The sequence below is a fragment of the Opisthorchis viverrini genome, assembly GCF_000715545.1.
Source record: "Opisthorchis viverrini unplaced genomic scaffold opera_v5_720, whole genome shotgun sequence".
NCBI lineage: Eukaryota > Metazoa > Platyhelminthes > Trematoda > Opisthorchiida > Opisthorchiidae > Opisthorchis > Opisthorchis viverrini.
Genome location: NW_008752391.1, coordinates 6,046 through 25,907, shown reverse-complemented (window position 1 = coordinate 25,907; position 19,862 = coordinate 6,046). Strand labels below are relative to the sequence as shown.

Here is a 19,862-nt window from a genome sequence, read left to right as displayed (position 1 = left end):
GAAGGATTATGTGATGGACGAACATATTTGGGCGTCTAACGGACAACCGTTTGCAGCGAGCATGTGATCATTTCTCATCAAAGGGAAGGCAACGTATGAAACTTTACTAGTATACATTTGTCCTTGTCAAGACTCTTGTGTTTAAGCAAACGTATTTGAAGCTTGATGACAGTATTGAATGTCTTGATAAGACAACTACAGTATGAGGCTGAAATAGGCCGTTCATGCTGATAAGATGTTGGGTGACTTAGGCTTGATTACTCAAGGTGCACTTCGAAAAATTCGGATATAACAAATGAAAGTAAGCAACTGCAGAGACTGATTTATAAAAATATTGTACTTATTTTCAGAGTCTATCAAGATGACCACCACGCGCACGTAGAAGTAGAGTCGAACCAAGCCAGTCAGTGCATTTACAGCGCACGATTCAATGGTTTGCGCTTGCCAGCTATCGGTCGAGCTAACAACCCACATGGTGTGGGAGCAGAACCAGGCGTATTTGTTAATCGGAATAAAAGTTGGTCGATTGAGCGATTACCATACACAGGCTACGCAAACACATACAAGCCATGTTTGAGGTCGAAATGCAAGACCCTCGGTTGCATGTTACCATATCAAAGGCTTCGTGAGATTAACGAAGTGATAAAACGCAGAAGTTCGGACTGTGTATTCAATTCACAACCATATTGAAGAAATCCGAGACGGAAGCAAACTTGTACAATGTGCCAGTGATTGTCAGGTGTCGTACATTAAGTACACAACTCTTAAATTTTAAGGCAAAGTTCAAGTTCAAGTGGGTTTTTCTATGGAGGGCCGGACATCAACTGCACACGTTGCCGTCTAGATTCGTGCTTGTTATCATGGTAAATTCTGCACACGTGTGATACGTGATTTTCAGTCGATATAAATCGAATGGTTCGCTATAGAGTTCTCCACTTTCAGGGAAGCCCTTTTTTCATCCGAGACAAATATTTTTGCACCGATCCATTTCATACTTCTACTAAATTGCAAGCTAATGACAAATGTTTCGGCTCAGGAAAAAATATTCTTGCAGTTAAACGTACTCTCTTCCTTTTGTAACCCGATAGCAGACTCGTAAACCCCAAACGGATGAATGGGATGGTGTGTTGTTGGGTGCGTTAACAAAGCTTCATATGATTTTCACTGTTAACCAACCCCGGCTGACTGATATACATTGTTGGCTCATAAACTGAATCTTCCGCGTAACAGCAGACTCCTGGAGCACCATCTTCTGAACCTGACTTTTCAAAAGAATTGGCGCGGACAAACTAAAATGAATGGTTCCAGAAAACCACATGCAAATTTCGGAATACGGGTTTATTAAGGGATAACGTTTATGGTGCGATGCCACTTTCCCTTAGGATATTTTTCTATTGTTCAGTTGTTTTCGAATGTGCCCAATGTGTGTAGCCCAATTTACCTACTTGCCATCCTATGCAGAGTCCCGGATCAATGAACTAGGAATCACCTGCAGCCAAGTAAAAGCCCATGTCGGTTTATAATGGGTTCAAAGCTGTCTATACTTAATATTACCTAAGAACACAGACACTGTCATTTTCAGCTGCAAAAATTATCGTCATACAATGAAACAAATCTTAGTTAGCACCTAGATAACAGCCCTTTGATTGCTTGGGCTGATCATCGAAGAGTGCGAAGAGCAATGTTTTATTAAGTTGGACTTCACTTTACTGAAATGAACAACCATGGATGGCTTACGGATCAAAAAGCAACAAATCAGGTGTGCAGGACGTCCTCTACGGCATTCATGGTAAACGCCGGAAATGTAGTGCCAGCGGCTAGCCCACAGCACGATATCTGAAGCAGAAATGTAACGTTTCGCGCTTGCGCACCTGACTGAGAACGTCTGCGCCCACGACACAAAAGCATCCTTTTTAATATTATCACATTTCTCTGGATTAATGTTGAAAAGTATGTGAGTATATATTATAATTCATGTTGATCAACTGGCATGATTCTAGTTGAGTAAGGGCGGAAATGTTAATTTCCTGACAAGCCCCGGAGCTTGAGAAACACAGATTGTTCAACGCAAACACTTGATAGCTTTCGGATGCCAGTGGTATTTTGCCTCATCTGCATGGAGAACGTAGACGACGAAGGCAAAGCAACATGCTAAACATCGCAGTCAGTGTTTTGCATTAAATTTTGGGGAAATTCTTTGATCGCAAAACCTCACAGATTGAAAAAATAGCATGATCTTATATATTACCTGTTAAACAAACCAGCCTTTTGAGGAATTGTGTGGTTGATGAGAAGACAATTTATTGTGCGTCGAGAGATCTGTCAAGCGGATTAACAACCAGATTTTTGGGAATTACTTTTGTTCCTAATGGAATTACAGTCTCCCCGCTGATTCAATCGTCTTGACATTCCAAATGAATCCATACCATTAAAATCGGAGTTAATATAGCAATGTCTCGTTAACGATTCCTAGAACTGAGAAGCAAGGCCCACAAATTCGTAACTACATAGGCCACAATTCTCCTATCCAAGTGTTGGACGTTCACACATAGTGACAAACGAAAATTTCAGACTGTCAGTTAGTGCGCAAATGCAGTGATATCTGATCATTTTGAACAAATTTTCAACCCTTCTGGAATGGTGTTTATTTGCATATTTGACTCGCTGACTATGAGATTTCTCGTGAGTGGTACTTTGCTCGAGATACGCCATGAACTGAGTGAAACATGCCCTGGGACTGCTTAACAGTTTAAACTAGCACATGTTGTGTTGTGTGGGACGAAATTACGGCAGCACACATAACAGTTCAGAAGCTCCTTGTTTGCCCAAATCTAATTCGGAATAGCTACAACTTAACCACCAGAAACCATTGGTGGTTTAGATCGATGATAGTAAAACATCTTTACGTCGCTTATGCTCTCTACACATCAAAAGTCATACTCAGCTGCCTTTTCGTAAATGCCCCAATGATCTAATTGAGCCTCTAATTCAACATTCAAAGAAATCAAATCACTGCCAGGATTTCAGACGCGATGTGTTGAACCCTACAAGAACTTACTGATATATTTATTGCAAATACTACGGAGCAGCACTCTATGCTTCTTTGCAATATCCAACTTTTGATTTTACTAAATATTAGTGAGTGAGTGAACGCAAACTCTCATGGCGACCACCGGTTCCAGTTTCCTTGTTCCTGCTCTTGGATGGGTTATCCAACGAATTTTCGAGTGACGCGAATTACGCGGTATTGTTGAATGTGATCTTCTGATGTGCCCTTTCAGTTTACGCGCTAGCCGTCTCCTACGCAAGCGTAACATACCGAGACGATTCGTTTTGTATAGACAGGATGCCCATTCGACATACTTAGGTGTCAGATTGACAGCTTGTTTTGTGGAATTCAGTGAAGCATGTATGGCGGGAACGCGTAAACTGATATCCCACAAACGCTCAGCTTCCACACACGCCGATTACATCCGCCTATCGGGTCATTTCAAGGGCACACAATTCAAACATTTTGGCGACTTGTAATGGTCAATCGTGAAGTAGGTTTTAGAAATGCTGGGGAAATTTCTGACACGGCAATCTTCATAAATGCATGTCGGCCATTTAGCTAAGACTATAAATTTTCTTTTACGAGAGAACAGTGAAAACCGCTACATTGTCCACAGTCTGCCAGAAAGAGCAAATTAATTTTAAGGGGACAATGTCTAGCAGATTCGTGCACGACAATCAAGTCGTTTGTGTTGGCAGAGGCGAGTTGATCAGCTTCGTAATATTGGCGGCTAGATCATCTGGGCATGTCTTGCGGAATAGCGTTTGAATCATGTTGACCGATTACAATGCCTTATACCTTATTACCCCCCAAACAAACCTTTACTATATCCTAGTCTAAGAATAAGAAACAAATTTCTTATTTCCTGTATTGAAAAATTAAGAAATTCGTATTTACTCCGTTACGGAAAGACAACCACATAAAAAAGTACAAATTGTTTAAATAACTAGACATTTGGGCAAATGATTCTTCTTTAAATTTCAACACCTGGCTTTTATCAGCGTTGTGTTGTCACCGCCTTTAGGAAGGCGGTGCCTAATATATATTCACTTCAAATAAACTAAACCGCTGTGTTTGAACAGACTGTTACTCTGGTTAAATCCCATATTCATCATCCTCCTGTTTACCTGAGAAACGGATTATTATCGCGTTCAGTCACATACATATCGTGTATTTAAACCAAAACAGCTCGTAATTGCAGATTGGATGCTCCGGAGCCAGGAGATTATGCATCCCGGATCACGTTGTAAGACCTGAAGAATTTCTGAAGAATTGCGAACTTTTAGATACGATACGTATTTTTTCTTCGCGTTCAGAGGCAATGGCCGTAATATAGAAAAGTAAGAAGTCTTGTTCTCCAGATTATCATTTTGTATAATGCAGCCAAGCGACGTCTTTTCGCGAACACCAGAAAACGTGCCTTACAACACTACGAGGTTCAGATTTCCAGTCCAAAACAAGCCAACGCGTATTTACAAAAACCATGGAGCAACTGATTTGTTGAAATTGCGCGGCAACATATTTTAACTGTTTTCTTGATGCATGGCTGTTCCTTTATAAACAGTTGTTAATGAGACCACTATTCCGCTCCGTGAACTAGCATCTGAAAACCCCAACACATTCAGTCCCCTACGAATGTGTTAAATCATGGCCTAAGATCAGTTTTATCAGTACTAGAATAAGCGATATTCGGTCACCTTCACCTTCCAGGTATTCAATGAAAATCACACTTAGTGGCGGCCTTGCTCATGATAGTTTTGCCAAGTTTAACGGAACGTTATTGCGACCAGATGACCGGCTGTCAACTACGGATTTCTATACGTTTGTGTGTCCTTCAAAATGAGTTCACGAAAAATCAAACTGGTATATGTGGAGATGTCATTGAACGCACTTGATTAGCATCACAAAATCTACAGTAAACTTTTGGAGCGCATCTCAAATGTATCGCAAAACACGGTATCCGTCGGAGTGGTAGTCGCATTTACAGCCTTTCAAATGATGTAGTCTACGTCAACCTCAGGGACTTTCGTCAATATTTTGTTGGAAACTTCTAGGAATACTGGATAACAGACCCAAAACAACACCGTGTAAAATTTTTAGCAAATATCTCCGCAGATCCAACACAAATACTACTTGTTGTATGCATAGCACAAAACCATTATGAAATGCAGCTGGCAAACAGATATTGAGAGAACGCTAATCATGCATATTTCACACTATATTTTCAAGTGAATCATATTTTCACAAACATTTTCACACATTCGTCATATTTCTGCCCAATTTCTGTTCTTAATTAGGGACGGAAATAACTGTGGGTCTTACGTGTTCCTCTGGCACCAAATGAAGAGTGCAACAACACAACAGTATTATGTACTGACGCAACGTTTCATCCAAATTGACGGAAGGTTTACGCTGTGTCATGTGAAGTTTATTATATGACCCTTGTTGATGGGTGTGTAGCATTCTATCCAGATAAACAAAGCAAAAAAGCAATGATCAAGTGATATTGGCTGGTGGAATCCGGCACACTAGGACACGACAATCAAGCCGTTTACCTGGATCGTTTCTGTGTACAATGTTTGGACTGAAGTGGTCTGATCAGCCTAGCACTATTTACGGCTATATCATCATGCATTGCTCTGCCAAATAGCATTCAAATTGTGTTGACCGTCTGACCCAATAGGGTAAGGCTTTATTTCCCCGCTTCAAAATGACGCTGGCACAGCGGTAGGCTACCTCAATCGTGTCGTGGTACAATATTCATTCTTATGTTTCTCAGATGTTGATCAGTTAAGCAATTATGGACTTGTCCTCCAGACCATAGACACTTTAGATTATATTACCTTTCAGAATAATCCCTGCTACCCAAGTAGGAATGAAGAATATTTTACTCCCTACTTAAAATCCCTTGGAATTCGTGATGCTTTCACACGTAGAGGACAAGGATACGCAAACGTTCACAATGTTCACGTGAACAGACCCCTGAAACAGGAACAAAGGATTACTTTTCTAATTCTGACATCTTGGTTCTCCAAGTGTTGACTTGTCGCCGACTTTTACTAGGCTTGAGGGGAGTTTTCCATTCATCCTAGATAAAATTAACTCCTAATAGATTACCCTCTGTGACACAACTGAGTGTGAATCGGATAATAGTCCAATTTTTTTCAGTTTAAAATGGTTACAACTATCATAACAGACTACAAGTTATTCACAATCTACCAACATAGAAGAATAAATTTTTTCCATCTTGACCTTTCAACTGGCATTAAAATCTTCCATAGATTATGCAAAAAATGCCCCCCCTACATTTCGTTAAACTGTCTGTAGTTTCCAAGAGATTCCATGCAAAACAGACATCAGCTTGTGATTGGATGTTCTCGTCAACAAATAGGAAAAGACCAGATATCACACAAATAGATATATCTATATTTCACTGACGATCCGAACACAACTTGTTTTCAACGCGCTTTCCGAAATGTTGTGGCGAGCTTCTCTTATACTCTTCATTATGAGTTCCGTGTGCGATGCTATCGTCAGCATATACCCATTTGACGCACCGTATTCGGACGTTAAGCGTAAGTTGAATCACAAAACCGTCAGTCTTTGGAGAAACATTTTGTGACTGCTGGCTGAAAACCTCCTCATGTAACTATATAATTCAGGTCAAGAAATACATAGGGGTGTTAAAAACCGTGTGTCCTCTTACAGGGCAGCAGAAGCATACGGACAACCATGTTTCCTCTAGATTGACTGTTGAAATTTTGGCCGAAAATGCAGCTAGGCAGATAGATTTGTACTAGTGTACGATTTCTCATTATGCAACATCACATTGAAGTGATTCAACGCGCCTCAATTATGTGTGCGAATGACGCTTGACGACGCTTTAAGTCAGTGAACTATGTGATACGTCGGCTAATTAAATTTAGTAGCGCTTCCTGTCGGACGAAACTTGCCACATGTTTTGTTAGTTATAATAATGTTTTGTGAAACTGTTTCCAACATACTCTTGTCCAAACGAATTGTCAGTTGACAAACATACAAGCAGACTTCCAACAAAGCACATTTACTTAAGTTTGCTACTGTAAATAGTCAATAGAATGAACAATGGTATCCACCGGGCATTTGCTCGGTCGCATAACCCTTAATTCCAAGCGAATAAATAATACCTTTTGTCTATGACACAAAGGTGCCAGTTTCAAACGTGTTTCAGACAGTGCGGACAGGTGAGGCATAGATTGCCCACAAACTTAACCAGCCTCAAAATCCCGGTGTATGAAAAAAAACATATTTGATGCGACTTTGGCCACTACGTCTGTAATTCCTGTAGGAACTATGGGTTTGCGCACCCTTATGGGGAGTATAGGTAAACAAATATAAAAATATTGTTAGTCGGCGTCCGATTGTAGCACTATATGAACGCCGAAAGAATTGTAAACAATGAAAATTATTGACTTGTTTTACCGTTCCATATTCCAATGAAGGAAGTAATTTCATGATTCTCGCGGTGCTATTTTAGCTACGCCGCAAAAGACCATATGGCTGGCAGTTGGGTTTGATAGACCGATGTCAAGTTCACAAACTGGACCGAGGAACTGTGACTATGAAGATTGAACTATTCTTCCATAAACTCCCGCATCTCCTGCACACTTTGCCTACTGACCTCCAGTCGTGGGCCCTCAACTGGCTGTTCTGGGTCAGTAAAGAACCCTGCCTTACAATTGTCGGTACGTGAGATCTACAAGGCATTCTAAGATAAAGTATTTTTTCACCACCGCAGGACAAACCTCAGTGTGGAAGTTTTCTAGAAACTTCAGTCATGAAGTAAAATCGATTCATCTTTAGAATGTTGGGAAGCTAAATGTCTGTTAAAACGCGCATTATTCCCTCATTTTTATTGCAGACGTACCTGGCCGGGTGCTTTTTGACAGTGTACAGCGTAAGCTCCTCTATAAATACACTGTCGCTTGAAATCATATAATTCAGTCCCACGCGATCAGTGCGATTTTTGTTCAGCTTCTGCATCATTGGTATTTGAAATTGTTTGCGTTAGCTCAAGAAAGATATTTCTCCGAAAATCTTCAAACCGAAGACACTCTGTGTTAAATTTAAGCATTATTAAACACGAAGCATCCAAAAAGGACGTTTAATCAAAACAGACTTCTAACCCACGATACGTGTAAATATATGCTTCCAAGCAACAGAATTTTTGTTACTGAGTATGTCTCATGAACATTGTATTGCTGCACACTGCTCGCTCGCGAGAAAATACATTTGTAGCTGTGAAGATCACAATTATTTTTTGACGATGAGCGTGTGGGAGTAACTTTAAGCTCACTTTATCTGTTTACTGTCGCGACTGTAGCTGACAGTTGGTTGTATAAAGAATTTAGCAGTCGAGCATTTCCGACCTACTTGCCGGCAGGTATACAAATTAAAGTTTTCTGGCAGAGCTCACACCGATTTTGAGCCAATGGTTCACAAAGTGTTGAATCTTGAAGATTCTCTTATTTTATACCACTATTATAGACTATATAACCCGTTTCATTTTGCTCTTCTGTAGAGTTCTGGATCGTTGGGCCAGAAGAGGAAAACAGTTGTAGTAATGTAAATGTCCCCGTTACTTTCCCACTTGCGTGAATAGGTCACAAATTGATTCATTGTTGACATGCAGTGCCTGAGTAACACTTTCGACCTAGACATATCGTATTCTATTTAAATAATCCCTTTTCAAAATCTAGGTCATGGGGCTTTCATTGTCTGGAATAATTATCGAAGAGTGTAATGATTCAATGTTCCTTCCAACGGAACTCAAGTGGAAGACCATCGGTGTATTGATGGATCGAAAAGCAACCAGATACGCCGTGCATCAAGTCGTCCAGGCACTTAATGATAAACGCGGAAAATGTGCCTTCAACGGTCTTCTCGCAGCATTTTCGGACTAAAGTATCTCCCACCCTGCTGCTTGTTACACGGCAAAATGTTTTCTAATCGAATACTGTAAACAAACTGTGTGTGAGTATTTGTCATGTACCGTAAGTGCTGCCTTCTTTTTTGATGTTTTCTGTGGTTTCCAGAGCATAGAAGCATCGCCCGAACTCTCGGTTTTCTTTTGTGAAACCTTTAGATTTCGTTCTCATGATCGTTGCATATAATGTAGGTTTGCGGGAAACAGTGAGAAACCAAAGTTGTTTTGGAGTAAACATCACTTGATTCAGGAAATTGATTATCTCCATAGCTGGTTGAATAAATATCGTGCATACTTCAGTAGTGTGCAGTTTCATTTGTGATAGTAGCGTAAAACTATTGCCGAGTGTATGACACTTGTTTGGCTATAGAAGTGTTGTGCCTTGAAGACGTTTCGTTTTCAATCTAACTCAATTATTTTTGAAGCCAAAACGCAAAACATGCAACTAAGCGTTGCACATCACCCCTTAAATACTGTACCAGCCGCGATGAGCGCAGCATTCTGACTGCTAAATCCGTGTACCGCATCATCTGCCTCAGTACGTATTCGTGGTTACAATTGAACTTTTAGGTTTCCGTCACCAATCGCTTACGTTGCTCATTAAGAAAACTTCCTCACGACGAAAGCATGGAGCACTAGGTTACCATGATTCAGTGGTCAAACTGCTAATGCCAGGTTGAGTTCTGATACGTGTGGGATCAAGACCATGTCGCGCCAAATGGAATAATAGTGCAGTCCTCTCCATTATTAAACCTCGCATGCAAGTTGACTGCATTATATTGCCCGTAGTTTAGGTTCAGCATACGCGGTGTACTGTTATGGTTCTTTTCTGGAAGGACAGATTCTACTTTTTACCAAAAACATCGCCCGAACCATAAACTATCCCAAGATCAAAATCTGCTTTTTGGTCAGTAAGCAGGTTATGCCGGATTAGAAAATCGGCCAAACAAGCAATAGATTGGGCGAGATAATAATGGCTGAAACGCTTCGGAGTTGTAGCAACAAGGCAGAAATTCTAACTTATAAGTGTAGAAGTTTCCTGTTTCAACGGAAGCTGATATGATCAGACGGTGAGTTATTTCAAAGTCCAATCAATTACCGCCCTCATAGTGCTAACTGTTTTGATTCTTTTTCCATCAACCCTTATGCGTCTACTGTGGTTGGACTTCCATGGACTGCCAAAATTAGTAGGTAGAATTTTGAACGACTCATATACATAACACCCTTCGCCAGCATTCGGACGACTGAAATAAGTGTGAGACGTTCACCAGTTAGAGAGTTGCAACTCATGGGTTTGACACAATAGGAGACGCAACAGACTATCCACTCGTTGCCCACTTGCGACAAGACAGCCTACACCCCTACGCTCAGTGGTGCTTGCGAATCTGGGTTGATGAGTATGAATGTCCACAACCTGAAAGCATTTTGTGATATATGAACGTAGGGTCCTCATTGCGATTCGAACATCTTGCTCCTATTAGCGTTCACTTATCACCGACTTTGAGTAGGCTTACAGGGTGTTTTCAGTTTGACATCCATAAATTTAACTCATAAAAATCCCCGTTGTATTACAGCTGAGTGCAAATCTAGCATTAGCTCAATTGTTTAAAATTTCATTACTTACAACTGTCATGACAAACAACAGGTGATTCACAATTTACCCAATATGAGAGAAATAAGTTAAATTCATCCTGCGCTTCTGAACCACCATTAATATTTCTTACCGATTATTCCAAATTTTCCGTTCTGCTATTCTCCCAACTGTCTGTTGAGTCAATGGCATTCCACGCAGAACATACATCAAAACGTTCCAGCTTGCAACTGATGCTCTTGTCAACAAACAGGAAAGCCACAGATGTCTCATGCATATGTTTCCATCCCAATGACACTCCAAACGCAACTCGTTTTCAGCGCTTACTTAAACGGTCCTGCAAGCTGGTGTTGCCCGCTTCATTATAAATGCCGTGTGCAATGCAATCGTCAGCATATACTTGTTTGACGCACCTTATTTGTTGTTCTTGTCTCTTTTGATGTTCATGGTTTATTCAAATGTGTACTGTCCCCCATGACCGTGGACAATTTATCTTGTATTATTTCGCGAGATAACCTCCCATACATCCTAAAAAGTTATAGATTATGAATATTTTCCGCTCTGCATTAGCAAATTCTTATGAAATTCTTATCAGCTTTGAACTTGAAGGAATAGCATACCTGAAACACAGTGTTTCTTTGAACAGACCTCTGGGCTGAATACTTCGAAGTCTTGAACGAAGCATTCTTGGTTAATTTTCAACAGTTTACTTCAAACAGCATCGGACCTTCGCTGTCTTCGAGTTTACGTAGGGGTAGTAGTCCTGTCGTCCGAAATACGTTTAATTCATGAATAATTAACTTCTTTGAAAAAACGAGTGTTGCCCATGTAATATATACTTCCCGATTTTGATTATTATTTGATGAATCCTGTCGGATTCTATTCTTCACACGGACACGTGCAAATTTCAGTAGTTCCGGTACATTAGATGGACCAAGAAACCTGATAAGCGTAGCCTTGACACACCGGAGCGATGAGACCATGCAGCCCGAATCAACTGGTACAACGGGAGGCATTCTCAAAGAAAACTCTGCTTCAGAATGGCTATCCAGAGTACTTCGTTGAAATTCGTAGTAAGACGGGAACATAAACAACTGCGAATCGTTAAGCCTGGTGTATATTTGTTTCTCCTGCTCAAGGTCGATAACGTCAAGTCGGGCAAAGAAGCAGACCCAGTTTCTCGTAAAGTCATATTTTTACCGAAAACGAGCTACGTCTTTTTGCCAAAACCCGATAACCCACATTGCAGAAGACAGTCTCTCTACCTGTTTGGTAGCTCTGGAAATAGTTTCGGCAGCAGCACTATCGGAATGAGCCACAAAATCCGAAGTTTCTCATGTAAACTGTCTCGTCATAAACCAAACCGAAGTCCGCACCATGGATCGGCTGACATCTCTTGGATACCGGTCATCGAATGGATCAATTCGTCCCCGTACAAATCCTATTATAACATCTGAATCAAAAGTTCCACTGCTGATGGTTAATCCCAACAAGTCACAGGCGTGCAATGGGAAACTATGGACCAAATGATTTGATCTTCCCAAATCTGGATCAGGTGAATTTCACAAACCAGGTAGTCAGTGCCCGGCCCACATTTTCCCAACGCGTTACTTAAAGAAGTGGAACGATTCATATCCACAATTCTAGTGAGGGGAACGCGGGAAAACAATATATGAATGCGCTGCCATTTTCTTTACCAAGTCCACATCTTCCACAACGAAACCATGACTTTCAAAGTCGGCTTTGCTTACTATAGTTGTACAGTAATAGAATAAGCGGAAGCCTGAATTTTCCTCAAGCCAGGTAATCACATTTCATAGTAGGCTGGCTCTTAGCAGATGTGGATGTAAACGGATACGCTGGGCTAACTGAGCATTCGCAAAACATAGGCGCTAGAAACTCTCAAGCACAAATTGACAAGACCTGTTTTAAGTACTAAAGGACAGTTTTCAAAATAATTTGTATGAGGCTGCGTGTTCGATGGGTAAGTTAGCGACCGAAGCATTACAGGTCTTCAAGATCTTTCATTGCATCAAAATCAAGTGTTATTAAAACTCTTTTGTTTAAAGTAATAAACAAGCCGAAAGACTTGGCACACCCCCCTCCTATCCATCCACGAATGGGACCACATTTCGCACGGTCAACTCAAAGTGATTTTGCACATCACGTTGTTCCGCACTCCGGGAACCTAGTATTTGAAGTTGATCAGAAGTTTAGACAGCATAAACATCTGCAAGCACGAACTGTGAACCCAAAGCGGTTTAAAATTTGGGTGTCGACCTCCAAAAACAAAACTAGGAATGGGCACTCACAGTGTTCAATCGGACGTAAGGGACTCCAGTGCACACAGGACAAACAAAAAGATAATCAGACAATGAACTAGCAGCTAATATTTGAAAATTAATGAAAGTTAAATAGAACCAGTATCAGTGCACGTGAGTGATTACCTTATATCTAGTTTGAAGTTCTTCCTCGGCGGGCAAAATAAATTTCAAGTAAATAAAGCTATTCGGACAGAAACTGAGATTTCACGAGCTTCACAACTTTTTTGAGGCACCGGAGTTGGAGCGATTATAAATAATGGACAGAACTGAACTCATTTTAATAATGCGGCTTATGGAACAGTGATTTCCAATGAACAGCAATGCATGAAGTGACCTTGGGATATTTTGAAATGTAATAGCCACAAACCCATAAGAGTTGTATATGGGGATGATTATTCACCAGCAAACACAGAGCAATTGATATCCACCGGTCCGGATAAAATCAGGGAGCCATAATATTCAGCAATTTAACTGCGCACCATATGAGTAAAATACGTACAGTGCCACACCGCATTATGGTGTTCAGCTTTCTATTGATATGGTATGAAAACACATGAACCCTTGAAGTGTGGACCTGCAGATCAAGATATATTTACGTGGAGGCGAATGTTGGTTTGTTCAAGAACAGACCAATACAGTAATATCGTTATTTCTCTGATCAACATGTAATCCTTCGATGCAACAATAGCCCTGGTAAGGGTTCTCAGCAATCAGTAGAATAACAGTGATCAATCTATCAAAATTTGCAAAACTGTTCTTAATAGCTAACTTGCGCTTCTGTGTGGAAAGCTGTCTTAAGCTGTTGAATTTATCGTGAATATGCCAACTCACAAGAAGGAAGTTTGTATCAATTTTGGAGGGATTTCTTAATGGAATCAGAATCCCCGAAGCGTTTTCCAAACTCTCCCAGTATCAAGGGGCCTGTAAACTTTGAAGATGGGATATATGCAGATCAGTCGCGTTTGCGCTACTGATAGAAACAACGAATCACAGACTTGAGGCCAATTTTCAACAAAGTAAGAAGCCACGTTTCATGCTGGTTAAATTTTCCTGCAGAATATCAGCAGATAGTCGGTTTTATTTGTCGAAAGTTCATGATGTCGACTTCCACAAACTCAAATTCCATACTAGACTCCCACTGCTCATCTTTCATTATCAGCGTAAATTTCCATCTGTCATCTTCACAGATTTCTGACCGAATCAGCCTGTTTTCATTGCGGTCGAACTATGGTAACATCTGCTAGTTTCCGGTTCCTCTTCCACGGTGTGTAGCAGTGAGCTGGACGCACCCTTTGAACATCTGATTATGCGCTCAACAGACGGTATCAAGTGGGCGTAAATAATCATCCAGGTTGCCTTATAGGAACAACGAATATCCATGTCAATGCCTTGTATAACACCCTGCTAAAACAGGTATTTTGCCAAATTGTACCTGTGGCGGGTTTGAGCTTATGAGTATGGGACCGATGGTAGAATCCACCATTCTCTACCTGCATTGTCAAGCGTCGCAAAGACGCACACACAGAAAATAAAGCGAAAATCTCACTAGACGTTAGGGGTACAATAGGCGATAATGTTTCTTGGCTTTGGTCCTGGTTACGCAGAATTTTTCTGTTTATACCAAAAACCGACATCTTTTGTGCGACCCGAGGACATACAGTGACTACGGTTCGAAAGAGCTTCCTATGTTGCCTACGATTAGTATTGTTATTGCTTTCATACTCTCTTCACAATTATTTTGAAGAAAGTCATTTCCGAACGCGGTGCCAAACACGCTCCTAATTTTATAAAGGCACCGGCTATAACAATCAATATTTTGTCAGTCTGAGGGAAGAAGACTGTTAATCAAGTGTTGCTTTATCACACATGAGTTTATGCTTGTCTATTGGCCTACAATTTATGGTGCGTCCGGATAATCACACATTAGATCACGAATAAAATTTGACATACATTTAACCGAAAAACTCTAAGGTCAATGAGGGAAAACAGGTTATTCTCATCTTGAGGTCTGCAATCACCATTGACTTTTCCCGCAGATCAAGCAAAGTCTATCCTTCCTTTCCAACACTTCGTCAATCTTTATATAATGTCCAAGACATTCCATGGAAAACGGACATCTAGACTTTTCAGCTTGTGATTGGATGCTCTCGTCAACGAATATGAAATCCATAGATATCGCATAGATAGATTTACCTCCATTTCACTGACGACCCGAACGCAACTCGTTTCCAGCGCGCTTTCCGAAATGCTGTGGCGAGCTTCTCTTACAGTCTTCATTATAAGTTCTGTGTGCGATGCTATTGTTAACACATATCCATTTGATGCACCCTATTCGGACGTTAAGCGTAAGTTGAACCACAAAACCTTCAGCCTTTGGAGAAACACTTTGTGACGGCTAGCAAAAATCCTTCTTACGTAACTATATAATTCAGCTCAAGGTATGCATAATGACTGTTTAAAACCATGTGTCTTCTTACAGGAGAGCAGGAGCATGCGGTCGACCACGTTTCCTGTAGACTGACTGTTGGTAATATGACCGAAAACACAGCTGAGCAGATAGCTCTGTACTAGTGTACGAGTTCTCATTATGCAACACCACATTGATATGTTTCAACGCACCTCACTTATGTTTGCGAAAGCTACTTGAAGACGCTCTAAGCCAGTGAACTATGTAATACATCAGCTAATAAATTTCACTAGCGCTATCTCACTGGGCTCCGCTGTTTTCAATTACTTTCAAGATTATACACATAAATCACTCAATTTTCAGCCGTTTTAGTCACGATGAGAGCGCCCGAATCACCTGGATGGAATGATTTGTGTGATTGGGCGAGTCGCTGAGTGTAGCTGTATTTCAAGCAGTGCGAAATGGCAAGCTGGGCTTTCCCACATATTTAACCAACCAAAAATTTCTGTAGATTAACGAACGACTTATTTATCGCAACGTTGGCCACCGTTTGCAATATTCCATAGAAAAATGGGCTTGCGCAACCTCACCAGGATTGCACAGAAATACATATGCTAATAAGGTTGGCCTGTGTCCGGTCGTAGCACCACATGAACGACAAAATAATTTTACGCCATGGCCAATCCATATTCTAATGAATAGAAACTTTTCATGGTTTCTACTCGGCCATTTTAGCTGCGCCACAAAAAGCCCCTTGGCTGGCAGATGGGGCTGTTTGCCCGGTGCCAACTTCTCAAAGAGGACCGGGGAACTGTGACTATGAAGGTTGAACTATTCGTCCATGGACTTCCGCAGTTTCTACATAAAAGCCCTACCGACCTTCTGTCGTGGTTCGTAAACTGGCTGTTCTGGGTCAAAATGGAACCCTGCAATACGACTGTCGGTAAGTATGGTGCACAGGACATCCTGGGATAAAAGTGTTCTCAAAGTTGCAAGCCAAATGCCGCTATGCGAGTTTTCTGGAGACATGAGTCACTAAGCATGCTCTTTTTCGGCTTACGCATGTTCGCTAATTGAATGTTAATTCAAACGCGCAAATTTCCCCCAATTTGGAGGCAGACATACGCGGCCGGATGCTTTTCAACAATGTACAGCGTAAGTTTCTCCACTAATCATCTTTCCGCGATTTTAGTTATGCTTGTAATCACATCATTCAGTCCTACACACTCATTGCGTTGTCCAGTTGTTCAGACGTTGTTTTTGTAGCATGCATTTTCGTTTGTTTAAAAAAAACAATTGTTTCCAAAATTGTGGAAAACCCTGGAAGTTCTTGTTAAGTTGAAGCAGGCCAAAGTCTCGGAAACATAAATCAAATGTTCAACAGAAATAGGATTTTAACTAACGACAACTTTAAAACTAAGGTTTCCAGAAAAAGAACCTTTGTTATTTACCGTGTTTTATGAAAGTTGACTCTATATGTTAAAAAAATTTCTATCATGAAGGTTGCTAGAAACGACGTGTGTAGGTGTAAATGTAACCAGTATTTAATTGCAACGAATTAAACAGAAATATTAGATCTCGCTTATTCTTCGGTTTATTGTTTACGACTTTAGCTAGGTATTCGTTTGGATAAAGCGATTTAGCAGAGGAATTTTTTCAGTCTAGTTGATGCCTGGTTTACACGTTGCACTTCTTTGGCAGTTCACTGCGATTTTGAGCCAACGGTTCACAAAGTATTCAATTTTATGGATTTTCTTGTTTTTTGCCGATTATTTAGACTTCGCAATCCGTCTGCTTCCACTCTTCTGCAGAGTTCTGGATCGTTGGACCAGTAGACGAAAACAGTTGTAGTAAAGTGAATATCACCGTTGATTTTCTGCTTTTTTAAATATGTCAGAAGTTAATTTATTGCTGACACACCGATATGCAGTCACTGAGTAACGGTTTCGACCTTAGAACATATTGTAACCCATTAAATGAATCCATTTTGAATATCTAGGTCATGGGGCTTTCGTTGCCCGGAATCACCATCGAAGAGTGTGATGATTCAATGTTCCCTCCACAAGTACTTCAATGGAAGACCATCGGTGTACTGATGGATCAAACAGCAACCAGATACGCCGTCCATCAAGTCATCCAAGCTCTTAATGAGGAATTTGGACAATGCGTCTTCAACGGTTTTCCCACAGCATTTTCGGACTAGAATATTTACAACCCTGCCTGTCATCGCATGCCCCAACGTTTGCTAATTTTGTAATGTGAGCGAAATATGTGAGTACGTGCTTTCAGCATATATGATCTCCCTCCTTTTTGCATGTATTTGGTGGGTCTCCAGAACATAGGTCGCATCGTTCGTGCACTAGGCTCTCATTTGTAAAAGTGTTAAATTTCGTTTTTGTCACTGCCGCATAACATGAAAGTGCAAAACCGGTCACCAAGAACGGCGGAAAAAAACCGTGAGACAGCAAAGTTTTGTTGAGTGGACGGTTAAAATCTGAATGTATTTCGAATAGAATTTATACCAAACTCTATTTTGGACTCGTATCGGCCTAACAATAGAGGAAGACTTGAAATCGAATTATTACAAGGCAATTTTGGACAGGCAATCTAACTGCTCTTTTAATGCGTGATAGAGGTGAAGTTCAGGCAATCACGCCATTGCACTGAATGGAAACGCTGATTTAGGTTTATAGTTTAAACCTGCGCAGACAAACAAATCAATTGACGTACACAAATGTGTGCACGTTCCTTCATCCGTCTACTCTTTTCTATGCGAAGCATTCAGTAATTTTCTCAACGTCGATCGCATAGATTGTGCTCTCGGTTCAGCTATGTTACCATGATTAATTTTTTTTCTATCATCTTTGTATAAAATCCACACTTGAATGTGGCCACTAAGATGGTCGCAGGAAACCGCGTGAAAACGAACTTTTTTCGGTATGCTATGCTGATATTAGGTACAGAAATTCCTTGGCCTCCGTAGCAGGCTAAATGCGCCTCACGCACCGTACTTCAATTTACGGATTTACACATGTTGACCATGTGACAATAAACAACTTTTCTCAACCATTGACTGGTAAAGAAAACGCAATAAACTAAAATACCAATACACGATTTCTGTGTCTATTTATTGCCGTGGGGTGAAATGATGTACAAACGTAGGCAGAATGCATTAAATATTACTCATTTTTACTGCGGTGTCCGTTCAGAAACTTAGCTTGGAAGGAGAATCGGCTTTCGAATCACCATTGACCTCCTAGGTGGATCCGCTCCGCCAACAAGAATCCAGATAACCGTTGAATGAATGCACATTTGCATGCAATAAGTTTCCAAGTGTGCTTATACCTCTGGGTTCGAATTTTCTTGAGCAGGTCAATTTCGGTTCGGTTCCAGTATATGAGTACCCTCGTTAATGGACGCAGGGGAGTTTTACTCTACCAAAGAACACGGATAATTTACGTGCGATTTTGTCCTGTCCGATTATGCTCGTGCTGACGCATCTTTCTCTTGGTGGCAATTCTCGCCCAAGCTGCGAGTGATATTGTACAATAAGCTAACTATGACGAATGCAAAGTTCAGGAAGCCCGACAACTCACGGCGAATCAAAATGCGTATAAATTGACACAAAATTCCCCGATGATCTTCACCTGCAAACATTTCCCAGAAAGACGAAAACCGTGCACGGTAGCGGACGAACAAATCTGACATAACTGCATTGCTTCGGTTTTCTTTCAAACGCTATGTGTATATAATACAACTCAAGTTAACTGGTTGGCTGAATGAAATTCTAGTTGAGTATAACCGGAAATATTTGTTCACCGGAAGGTTACCGAGGCATGAAAAGTACGCAAATTTTCCAAGAAAAAACATGCGCAGTCCTGGAATGCCACCGCATTATGCGGCTCAAACGCATATAGAATTTAGACGGCGCAGGGAGAGCAATTTGTAAGACATATCACCATCAGCGTTTTTCCTCTGAACTGTGAGTAAAATGCTTTGATTGAAAAGGCAGAACATCACGCAAATTGAAACAGTCACGACCCTAGATGTTTAGCTGTCATTCCTTCACTCTCATTTGACTGAGCAGCTAATTGGAAATGATTTGACCTAGTAATAAGCCACTCATTATGTGCGAAGGCCGTCACGTTTAAACATCCAGGACTTCCGAGTTTTGGAGCTAGATGGGCGAATATGCAATGAGAATTTAAACCAGATTAGCGGTGCATACGCATTCACATACCTGGATAGAAATCCATACGGTGAATTCAAGCAAATTTCATATTTTGCATTCGTAATTAAAACCAGGCCAACGGTCCGTGACTGAGTCTGAATAACGCTGGATATAAACGTCAAATGTACCTCTCCACAATTTGTACGAAGCCAACACTTAGGCGTGTATGATTTCAGTGTCACAGGATGATAGTGAGATAAAATTTATCCAAACAACTAACAAGTCCATTTTTGTCCCCTGCGTATTCACATCTGTGAATACGCCTTATGTAACCAGGCCCAACTACCCCACA

General features: G+C 40.8%; 2 protein-coding genes across 2 annotated transcripts; both read left to right on the top strand.

The window, feature by feature from the left end:
• Positions 1-6,527: 6,527 nt before the first annotated feature.
• On the top strand, positions 6,528-8,199 carry T265_12029 (hypothetical protein; the record flags this gene model as incomplete). Its single annotated transcript, XM_009178927.1, has 4 exons — positions 6,528-6,647; positions 7,569-7,776; positions 7,953-7,988; positions 8,036-8,199. The coding sequence occupies 4 exons, from the start codon at positions 6,528-6,530 to the stop codon at positions 8,197-8,199; spliced, it is 528 nt and encodes a 175-aa protein (XP_009177191.1).
• A 6,978-nt stretch (positions 8,200-15,177) lies between these two features.
• Positions 15,178-16,281, top strand: T265_15677 (hypothetical protein; the record flags this gene model as incomplete). The annotated part of the gene is made up of 3 exons (XM_009178926.1): positions 15,178-15,277; positions 15,412-15,455; positions 16,075-16,281. Coding segments are annotated over 3 exons (351 nt in total), but the record flags the coding sequence as incomplete, so codon positions are not given.
• Positions 16,282-19,862: the final 3,581 nt, after the last annotated feature.